General features: G+C 36.1%; 1 protein-coding gene across 1 annotated transcript; it reads left to right on the plus strand.

Annotated features, from left to right (window-relative positions):
- The first annotated feature begins 7,501 nt into the window (after positions 1 to 7,501).
- On the plus strand, positions 7,502 to 12,233 carry LOC124284132 (leucine-rich repeat-containing protein 20-like). The gene is made up of 4 exons (XM_046720191.1): positions 7,502 to 7,653; positions 9,221 to 9,364; positions 10,494 to 10,661; positions 11,222 to 12,233. The coding sequence occupies exons 1-4, from the start codon at positions 7,587 to 7,589 to the stop codon at positions 11,377 to 11,379; spliced, it is 537 nt and encodes a 178-aa protein (XP_046576147.1). The 5' UTR covers positions 7,502 to 7,586; the 3' UTR covers positions 11,380 to 12,233.
- The last annotated feature ends 214 nt before the right edge of the window (positions 12,234 to 12,447 follow it).

Consider the following 12,447-nt stretch of genomic DNA (forward strand, 5'->3'; position numbering starts at 1 on the left):
ATCAACCACTCAAATTAAACATGCATGTGCCCATATATATACCGTATATATATGTCAATCAACCACTCAAATTAAACATATATATACAATATGTCAATCAACCACTCAAATTAAACATGCATGTGCCATGTATATATATATATATACCTTATATATGTCAATCAACCACTCAAATTAAACATACAACGCTCGTACACATGCATGTACCCATATATATATATACCGTATATATGTCAATCAACCACTCAAATTAAACATGCATGTACCCATATATATACCGTATATATGTCAATCAACCACTCAAATTAAACATGCATGTACCCATATATATACCGTATATATGTCAATCAACCACTCAAATTAAACATGCATGTACCCATATATATACCGTATATATGTCAATCAACCACTCAAATTAAACATGCATGTACCCCTCAAATTAAATATATATATACCGTATATATGTCAATCAACCACTCAAATTAAACATGCATGTACCCATATATATACCGTATATATGTCAATCAACCACTCAAATTAAACATGCATGTACCCATATATATACCGTATATATGTAATCAACATCATTAAACATCATTACACATGCATGTACCCATATATATATACCGTGATATATGTCAATTAACCACTCAAATTAAACATACAAGCTGTCGTACACATGCATGTACCCATATATATATATACTCATATATATGTCAATCAACCACTATAAATTAAACATGCTTACACATGCATGTACCCATATATATATACCGTATATGTCAATCAACCACTCAAATTAAACATGCATGTATATATACCGTACCGTATATATATGTCAATCAACCACTCAAATTAAACATGCATGTACCCATATATATATACACCGTATATGTCAATCAACCACTCAATCAACCACTCAAATTAAACATGCATGTACCCATATATATACCGTATATATGTCAATCAACCACTCAAATTAAACATACATGTACCCATATATATATATATATATATGTCAATCAACCACTCAAATTAAACATGCATGTACCCATATATATACCGTATATATGTCAATCAACCACTCAAATTAAACATGCATGTACCCATATATATACCGTATATATGTCAATCAACCACTCAAATTAAACATGCATGTACCCATATATATATACCGTATATATGTCAATCAACCACTCAAATTAAACATACGCTCGTACACATGCTCATGCATGTACCCATATATATATACCGTATATATGTCAATCAACCACTCAAATTAGACATACAACACTCATACACATGCATGTACCCATATATATATACCGTATATATGTCAATCAACCACTCAAATTAAACATGCATGTGCCCATATATATACCGTATATATGTCAATCAACCACTCAAATTAAACATACAACGCTCGTACACATGCATGTACCCATATATATATACCTTATATATGTCAATCAACCACTCAAATTAAACATATATATACATATATGTCAATCAACACTCAAATTAAACATGCATGTACCCATATATATATACCGTATATATGTCAATCAACCACTCAAATTAAACATGCAACACATGCATGTACCCATATATATATATACCGTATATATGTCAATCAACCACTCAAATTAAACATGCATGTGCCCATATATATACCGTATATATGTCAATCAACCACTCAAATTAAACATATATATGTCAATCAACCACTCACAATTAAATGCATGTACCCATATATATATATATACCGTATATATGTCAATCAACCACTCAAATTAAACATGCATGTACCCATATATATACCGTATATATGTCAATCAACCACTCAAATTAAACATGCATGTACCCATATATATATACCGTATATATGTCAATCAACCACTCAAATTAAACATGCATGTCAATCAACCACTCAAATTAAACATACATGTACCCATATATATACCGTATATATGTCAATCAACCACTCAAATTAAACATGCATGTACCCATATATATATCGTATATATGTCAATCAACCACTCAAATTCAACATGCATGTACCCATATATATATACCGTATATATGTCAATCAACCACTCAAATTAAACATGCATGTACCCATATATATACCGTATATATGTCAATCAACCACTCAAATTAAACATACGCTCGTACACATGCATGTACCCATATATATATACCGTATATATGTCAATCAACCACTCAAATTAGACATACAACACTCATACACATGCATGTGCCCATATATATATACCGTATATATGTCAATCAACCACTCAAATTAAACATACATCGCTCGTACACATGCATGTACCCATATATATATATACCGTATATATGTCAATCAACCACTCAAATTAGACATACAACGCTCATACACATGCATGTACCCATATATATATACCGTATATATGTCAATCAACCACTCAAATTAAACATACATGTTGTACATATACCGTATGTATGTCAATCATATATATATATACCATATATATATATACCGTATATATGTCAATCAACCTACTCATATATATATGCATGTACCAATCATACCGTATATATGTCACTCAAATTAAACATGCATGTGCCCATATATATATATACCGTATATATGTCAATCAACCACTCAAATTAAACATGCATGTGCCCATATATATATGTCAATCAACCACTATATATGTCAATCAACCACTCAAATTAAACATACAAACACATGTACCCATGCTCTCGTACACATGCATGTACCCATATATATATACCGTATATATGTCAATCAACCACTCAAATTAAACATGCATGTACCCATATATATATACCGTATATATGTCAATCAACCACTCAAATTAAACATGCATGTGCCCATATATATACCGTATATATGTCAATCAACCACTCAAATTATACATACGCTCGTATATATGTCAATCAACCACTCAAATTAAACATACATACAACATACATGCATATATATATCGTATATATATCAATCAACCACTCAAATTAAACATACGCTCGTACACATGCATGTATATATATATATATACCGTATATATGTCAATCAACCACTCAAATTAAACATACAACGCTCATACACATGCATGTGCCCATATATATATACCGTATATATGTCAATCAACCACTCAAATTAAACATACGCTCGTACACATGCATGTACCCATATATATATACCGTATATATGTCAATCAACCACTCAAATTAAACATACAACACTCATGTACACATGCATGTACCCATATATATATATACCGTATATATGTCAATCAACCACTCAAATTAAACATACATGCACATCGTACATATATATATATATATACCGTATATATGTCAATCAACCACTCAAATTAAACATACAACGCTCGTACACATGCATGTACCCATATATATTAGTGTTGGGAATTGGTTAAAATCTCATAATTGATGATTGGTTCATTACAACCGATCAATCATCGAAAATAATTGGTTAGCGTCATTTATGAAATGTGTTAATGCACAAAAAGTAAGGAAAAAACGTAGTTCTTTGGGATTTTTTGGGCAAAATTTCACATCTTTAAGGATGACTAGTATGGAGGAACATAAATTTCTTAGAGTCTTTAAGATAAATTCAATCATGACTTGGAACGAGCTTGTAGTGCTTATGAAATGTAACAGACAAAACCAACCTAGTGAAAAATACTGTTAATGAAAACAAGTGTTCCAGAATTGTTTTTGTTCGATTATGAGAAAACATGATCGATTGCTTGGTCGTTTAGTCACTGCGACCAATCTTCGATTATTTCAATTAATCGAACCACCACTAATATATATACCGTATATATGTCAATCAACCACTCATATCAAACATACAGGGCCGCCTCCATGGTGTAGTGGTTAGAGCGTCTGCCCGGAGAGCGGAAGGTCGCAGGTTCGATCCCCGACTGCATCATACCAAAAAACCTTGCCTGGCGCTTGGCATTAATGGGTACAACAAGGACTGGTCGGCTCAGAGTCAGTATAATTTGTCTGAGTGGGGTATTTATGCTTCACTGCGGCATGGTATCTCAGTGGGCTAGCACTATAAAACCAGCTTCAGTCTGGGCTAGTACAAGCAGCCGCACATACACATACACACGCATGCACGTCGTCATATGAGCGAAATATTCTCCAGCACGACGTTAAACCCAATTTCACCTCACCTCAAACATACAGGCATCCTTCAAATTTACTGACCATCACTCTACAGATATACAGTTAGGCCAGACCAATTATATTTCTTGTTTTACGGATCCGCCCGTCATATTTTTTCAAGAATAAGAAAAAAAATAAGAATTAATTTTTCCCGCTCAAAAAAATAAAATCCTTGTTTTTATGGGCCAAAAATGTAAACTTACAAGAAAACTGTTTTTAGATTGTTTTTTGACCCATATACACTTCACAAATTGACAAAAATAAAATACTTTCAGTATTTAAAAGGACTATTACATTGACTGGTGATTTTTAAAATATTTTTTTTCCCTCCTGCCTTTAGGTTTTCTGAGGACAAAAATCCGTAAAACAAGGAATAAAACTGGTCTGGCCTTATACGATGTTTGTGTGCTAAAACATAGGTTAGAGTTAACTATATTAATTGTACAGATAATCATAGTAATTCACTGAACTGTGACTTTATCTTCAACTACAAATATGTACAAGCTGTGATATATTTCAAGTAAATGAAATCCCAGTTGCATTGTACAAAACATCATATTTCTAATTATAATAAACTAGAAACTATCTATATATACAACATTTGATACAATATGAACCCATCTCAAGTCCTCATGTGATAGCAAATACGATCTCAGTAATATTTGAGAACAGTATGTGTCCTTCCTTCAGAAGTAAGAGAGCAAGTGAGGGATGTGAGTTTAAAGTCTGAACATTGAAGTTAAGCTTGGCCAGCTTGGCCAACCAGTGGGACAATAGAACTGGCCTGCATGCTAAGCAAAGTGTGTTGTAAGCATGCAGTGTGATAATTAGTGGATGTTGTACTGAGAGTGAAGCTTACTTTACAGAGCTATGGATTGAATGTTTTAAGGAAGAAAATGTTAACATATAAGGGGCCGTTCATAATTTATGGTTTGGGGGAGGGACAGTGATGATTTTATGGTGGGGTCACCCATTTTGTTCTGGGGAGGAATGTGTGTGTGTGTGTGTGTGTGTGTGTGTGTGTGTGTGTGTGTGTGTGTGTGTGTGTGTGTGTGTGTGTGTGTGTGTGTGTGTGTGTGTGTGTGGTGTTATCAAGTTTGTACACATGTACGAGGTCAACAATTTTGTACAGAATATTAATAAATTCTGCTTTTAAATTATGGGAAGGGGGGTGTGTGTTTGTCATTGATTTTGTACATGACATGCAGGGGGTCACTTACTTTGTACATAAATAATTGGGGGCATTCACATTGTACATGCTCCTTCATAAAAACCATCATCACCCCCACCCTAGCCATAAATTATGTACGGTTCCCAAAGCATAACTAATATTCTACTATACATATAAGTAACATTCTAACTTGTATTCTTTTCCTATTGTTAAATATAGGTGTAGAAGTAATCAAATAGTAACAAGGTCATATACATTACTACTTAATAGTAACTAATTTTAACCATCCTAATCTTAATTAAAAAGCTGTGAACATATGTAGGAATATTTGAGTCTGCCACACATATGATACATAATTGTTCATTAATTTTTAATTAGACTAACGTTAAGCATCCAAAAATGTTTAAAGTTAAGAAAAAAATAACTAGGTTTAAATTAAGAATGAGTCCCAATGACCTGATCAACCTAGGAGGTTCAGAACCTGAGGAAATGTAGACTTGCTTCCTTTCTTTTGCTTTGAAGAAAGGGATGGGTTGGGGGAAAATAATGTGGTTCAGTGACTGTGAGACAGACTAATGTTATTTATACAATGCCAGCATGTAAAATATATGCTTCATCTGACGTCACGCACCAATCTTCATTGAGTTTATCTTTTTCAGCACCATACCATGTTCATGGGTGTCTGAAAACAGCTTCACTTCGGGTTTTCTTCCCACTTCAAGCAGACACGCCATGCTATAACTGAAATACAGCTCAACACGGCGTTAACAGCTTTTACATCAGTGCGTGAGAGTGATGTTATATTGTTTTTCGCAATATTCCACATAGTGAGTGAGTGAGTTTAGTTTTACGCTCGGTTAACCAATATTCCAGCAATATCATGGCGGGGGGGCACCAGAAATGAGCTTCGCACATTGTACCCATGTGGGGAATCAAACCCGGGTCTTCGGCGTGACGGGCGAACGCTTTAACCACTAGGCCACCCCACCGCCCTATTCCACAAAGCCGCCATACAGCTGAAAACAATGTTTAGTGCGGCGCGCAGTACATGAATGCTTTCGAGCCCGCGTTTGTTCGTTTCCTGACGTCAACCAATTCCGACATGAACATAATAATGCCTTGACAGCATAACAGTCTCATCCTTACGGGAATAGATAATAGTCGTCACAGCCCTACATTTTACCGGGAGATACAGCGACCTAAGCGGAAGATTCTGCGTTTGACAACATCATCTTTGACGTTGTGAAGACCTGCGTCTGCAGTTCGAGAGCGTGATGGAAATATCACAGGTCAGCATAGAGTAGGACGAGAAGGGCAAGAGTCCAACACAGTCAGCATAATTGGAATATACGACATTATTTATTATTATTGTGTTACATGATTTTTGTTAAGATTGGGATTTGTATTTTATTTGTAATGACCTTTAATGGATTAGAATCAAACAGGAAGTATAAGGCAATACAGTCTGATATATGGCAGCGAGTAAATTTGGTCTTGCTGTAATTCTCAATGTTGACCAGAAAAGTCCCTTTTCACTACATGCGGCACATCAATTGTCATACAAGTTGATTCCAGTGGTTTTCCGACAGAATCAAAAATAAATTCTTGAAAGACACATTTTAAGTTTAAATAGCTAATAAAGCTTCACCTTTTCATATACTGGAATAATTTATTGAAACTTTCTATTATATTTCGTTAATGAATATAAAGCATATTTGTTTACATGTTACCTATTTTATATTTTTTGAATTATCCGTAAGACTTCCGCCTGTATCCCCCCTAAATTTTAATGATGGGGGAAAAAAATTCTTTCAGTGGCATTTTTAGAAGTCTTTCAGTATGTTCAGATACAATTAAAGAAACATGTTAAAACTCATCCTTATCAGATGAGGAATATAAATTCAGGTGACATGATTTTATTAGAATGAAATTTAAGGGGGGGGATACGGGCGGAAGTCTTTCCAAAATGCAAGTATACATCGATTGCCTGGTCCCAACGAAAATCACTTAGTTTTCCCCGACACATTGATTTCATAATTCCCGCGACGAGAATAATTATTGGAAGGGACGTAACTCCGCATACTTGCACTTTTGGTTGCTACAAGCGGCCGTGTTTTGTAAACACATGCGCATGCTGTGGGATATGAAATCATCGCCAGTGTAGGTACCTGTAAACGACGGAGAAAGCAACTCGCTTAATGGTGGAGATATGGCTGGGCGAGGCGTTACAAAAGTTGTCAACAGGTGCGAACAGGCGAAAGAAAATCGACGTCTGGGTAGGTATTATACAAAATCACGGAGGAAAATGGCAAATTTTAGACAAGTCAGATATACGGCTGATTTTGGGAAGGAAATATTTTGTCACGGTCGAAATGTATGTCCTTTGTGATATATTTAAGAGTTCATTTCATATCTGTTTTCCTGTTCCCAGTTCTGGTGTTTAACGTTTAAAACAGTAAATTGAGACGCCTGGCTGTTTGGTTACGTAATCTGAAAACAATTCCTTGTCATATCGCCTATTGTTCATTGTTGACGATGTCGTAACTGTTTTCGCGCAGTTTGTACGTTTACAATGACGTACAAAATGCGGATAAATCGCACAGAATCAAGTGCAAGTTGCTTGAAACAGCTGATTTGTTCTTGTAAGTTGTATTTGAAAAATGTTTGAATTTGGTTTTATACAATATATTCACGTTCGATGTTAGTTAGGTTAAAAATTATATAAGCTTATTATTAGGCCATAAAATATTTGAAATATTTTCATCACAGTCCATGTCTTGTCATGAGCTACTTACGGAAGCAACAGTCCACTCCTTCCATTATGGTTGTGTAGGATAGCCCATCCAATGAAGCTGTACTGCATAAATCCCCTGTTTCAGATGCATGGAACACATTCCCATTAATAATATGACAAACTTATACTTCCCTTTTAAAGCTCTAAGGGCCATGCACCTCTTTTGATTCCCTTCAAAGCTGCAAAGCACATAGTCCACTGTTAAAGAAGTGAGTGAGTGAGTATGGTTTTACGCGGCTTTTAGCAATATTCCAGCAGTATCACGGCGGGGGACACCAGAAATGGGCTTCACACAATGTGCCCATGTGGGTATTCGAACCCTGGTCTTCGGCGTGACGAGCCAACGCTTTAACCACTAGGCTACCCCACCGCCCCCTAAAGAAATCAGGAATTGAGATCCCATTTAACCTGTGAGCATGGTGAGTAACATTGACCTACTGCTAAAACTGTGTTCAACACAGTCCCCCTTTAGACAAGAGGCATCTGGTCAAGTTGTGTGGAACATACATCTTCCTGCCTGTTGGTCTGAGGAAATAGAACTTATAAAGATAGACAACTCTACCAAATTCTTGGTCATCTATGAGAACAATGATTTTAAGAAATATTGTCTTTTAAAACTCTTTGGTTTCAGTCAGATATGACTGTATTGTCCATCTATGTTCAATGTGTTTGGACCGCCTCCGTGGTGTAGTGGTTAGAGCGTCCGCCCGGAGAGCGGAAGGTCGCGGGTTCGATCCCCGACCGCGTCATACCAAAAGACGTTAAAATATGGTACTTGTTGGTCCCTGCCTGGCTTTCGGCATTAATGGGTAAACAAGGACTGGTCGGCTCGGAGTCAGTATAATGTGTCTGAGTGGGGTATTCATGCTTCACTGCGGCATGGTATCTCAGTGGGCTAGCACTATAAAACAGCTTAAGTCTGGGCTAGTACAAGCAGCCGCACATACACATACACACGCATGCACGTCGTCATATGAGCGAAATATTCTCCAGCACGATGTTAAACCCACTTTCACCTCACCTCAGTGCTGTTCATTCTCTGTCTGCAGACCTGTCAGAGTGCCAGCTCACTCAGATCCCAGATGCTGTATACCTGCTGATGAGGAACACCGAGCTTGAAACATGTGACATCTCACTGAATCTTATCAGAAGAGTTCCTGCCAAATTTGGTACCAAGTTCCCCCATCTCATGGGTAAATATATTTTTTCCAGCATGGACACTTCATAACTTCAACTCTCAGATTATATTAAATAAAAATAAGAAAGATTGGGGTAGAGCCAATCCCTCTACTGGCCAATGCTTTCAGCTCAGATGAGCTGTGTGAATAAACAGTTCTGTACTCTGTACGTCATCTGGTATGTAAGCCCGAACACATTGTTGGCAGTATTGTTGTCAGTTATGGACTGATTCTTTGGAAGCTTATAGTTTTGGTGCCTTAAAGGATTTTTAAAAAGGTCACTTCACATTGTTTAGTTTCGCTCTGAATGAACCCCTGGGTATATATAATATTCACAAAATACAGTTAAAAACGGTAATATTTCATTATACAGCTTGTATTAGAAATCTAAAATGCACCTCCCACGAAAGCATTTCGCGATTACGCAAGATAATGAGGTAGATGGTCACGTGGTCGTGTGACGTCATACCCGAGAGTCGCTACATCAACACACGGAAAATACAGTGGTACCGAGCCTGTTCTGGTGTCTTAACTGTGTTAACCACATCTGTTGCACAAATTGAATCAAGACAAACATTATCACCTTTTTTACTTACAAAATGTATATCTTTTACAGTATTATAGAAATTGTACCAAAGTATTCATTAAAAAGTACATAGTTGAACATTTGGTGTCTTTGTGACTAAGTTTGCAACAGTCTCCAAATAAACATGTAATAATATGATATAATCAGTTAATATATCTGTCTGAGTGTGGTTGTTGACAATGGTCACAGGGCAGAATATGAATAAATGTGTCACTGTGTAACATATAGTCCTTAAACCAACTGTATCCTGTATTTCTGAAGCCTTAATTTGGAAAGAAAACCAGTAATAGTAGTTTTTTTAAAGCTTATATGTACTGTTAATTTATAAGACTACAGGACCAAAATAAGTGAGTAAAGTTTTATGCAGCTTTTAACAATACCAGGAATATTATGGTGGAGAAACACCAGAAGTGCTTCATGCATTGTATTCAAGTTGGGAATCGAACTCAGGTCTTCGGCGTGATGAGCAAACACTGCCCCACTGCCCACCCCCAAATGAGGGCGTAAGGAAAAACAGAAAATATCACAAGTCAACAGTAATGGTGTTTTGTTTCCCAGAGCTTCACATCAATGGCAACAAACTGACGTCTCTTCCCGACGAGCTCCGTGACATGCACAGCCTGAAGGTGCTGGACATATCCTGCAACAGCTTCGAGTCATTTCCCTCCGTCATCTTCACCTTCAACAAACTGCGGAATCTCAATGTGGAAGACAACAGCATAACAGGTACCCGCTGTTATCATGTCTGTTACACACTACGAGGGTCAGTAACTGACAGACAAGTTGGCTGTGTTTCAGCTACTGTTTACTTTCCCACGTGGGGTTGATACAAAAATTAGGAATTGATCAATTACAAAAGTGGACTTTAGGTGAAATATAAATGAAACGGAAATGGATTGTTAAATATAAAATTATATTACAACACCCTTGATAACCAGTCACAGAGTGAAGAGGTGGTTTTTTTTATTTGTACTTGGTTCTTTAGAATTGAGTTCATAAAGTAGAATGAATTACATATATTCCTCCCCACCTCCATTTGGGTTTTGAAAAAAGTCCTGAACAAAATGAGACAAAACAGTTTATTGGCATTATTTAGGCTTCATTTGCTGAGTGATATATATACTGAACATCAGAAGAAACTTCACATGGGTTACTTTATGTTCCAAACATACCCATGTAGAACAAAGTGTGTTGCTAGTGGATAAATCTGGTTTATGGACGTAATGAGTGTACTCTAAATGTGAAGATTCTTTTTTTGTTGAGTATATTTACTGTTTTCTCCACAGATGTTGACACGAGTCGGCTGCAGTCCATGACGTCGCTGGTGGAAGTAAACCTGCAGGATAATCCCTTGACCTTGACCTCTTATCGTAGCCTGATGGAGATACGGCTCTATACTGTCCTACTCACACCTCAAGACAAAGAGTTAGACTCTGTGGACTGACTTTGAAGTGTGTTACCTCAGACTTTTCACATGAGTGGCCAGTCAGCTGTCTACAAAAGCCAATGTTTCTTTCTACTTGGGTCATCGATCAAAGTGCTGCTGTGAATTCTGTTTCTATTTAATAAACATTGTTTTTACCCAGGTAGGATTTATATTGCACCTTTTACAATAGTTCAAAAGATGGTGATAGGAAACTGAGAAATATGAGGGAATGCTGTTTGTGTGCATGTTTATCTTTTAAAAGCAATGTTCTACTGTGAATTTGGAAAACAACTGATTCTGAGAGGTATATCAGGTTTCAAACCACTATAATACCCCTGATGGATGTTCCATAAGAGCTATGGAAAATGATTCTTTTGTATTGTGGGAATTTTAAAATAATATATGTGGAATAATACATTTCAAAATACAGAGTGGTTACTTCAATATTAAAAGTAGGATTAGCCATACCTTTTGGGCCAAAACAAAATAGAAAACAACTGAGAGCGTATTTGTGATTTAGAGAAAAACAAGGGCTGGAAATTAGTCCCTTTTCTGTGAAATGGTGACTACTATTTTTATATCTAAATTCAATTAATTTTGCTTCAAAGTAGAGGTAACATGGCACTACATGTGCATTGAAAACAGAGTATTTTCATCTCATTAGTTAATTTGGTGCCAGGCAGGGTATTTTTAAAACTTTTACTGATGCTGTGGTACAAGTATAATCCTAATAAGGCCAGACCAATTTTAATTCTTGTTTTACAAATCCGCCGGTCATATTTTGTCAAGAATAAGAAAATAAAATAAAATAATTTTCCCCTTCCAAAAATAAAATTCTCATGTTTTTATAGCCCAAAAATGTAAACTTACAAGAATTGATTTTTGCCCAATATGCACTTCATATCTTTTTCCCTCCAGCCTTTAGGTTTTCCGAGGACAAAAATCCGTAAAACAAGAAATATAATTGGTCTGACCTAATGATAATAAATAACTTTTCACATGTTGACCCTTGTATTAACTCTTCCAAATCCATGAAGGCCATCAAAGTACTTGTGTTTCAAGTATGGTGCCAATAACAGGTGTTAC

Source organism: Haliotis rubra, unplaced genomic scaffold, assembly GCF_003918875.1.
Source record: "Haliotis rubra isolate DU_JTF1 unplaced genomic scaffold, ASM391887v1 Scf33, whole genome shotgun sequence".
NCBI lineage: Eukaryota > Metazoa > Mollusca > Gastropoda > Lepetellida > Haliotidae > Haliotis > Haliotis rubra.

Excerpts from the sequence above, each read along its gene's own strand:
- LOC124284132 (XM_046720191.1), top strand. The coding sequence starts at position 7,587 with ATGGCTGGGCGAGGCGTTACAAAAGTTGTCAACAGGTGCGAACAGGCG. Across the intron at positions 7,654-9,220 it reads GAAAGAAAATCGACGTCTGG|ACCTGTCAGAGTGCCAGCTC; the intron begins GTAGGTATTATA and ends CTCTGTCTGCAG. Across the intron at positions 10,662-11,221 it reads GGAAGACAACAGCATAACAG|ATGTTGACACGAGTCGGCTG; the intron begins GTACCCGCTGTT and ends TTTTCTCCACAG.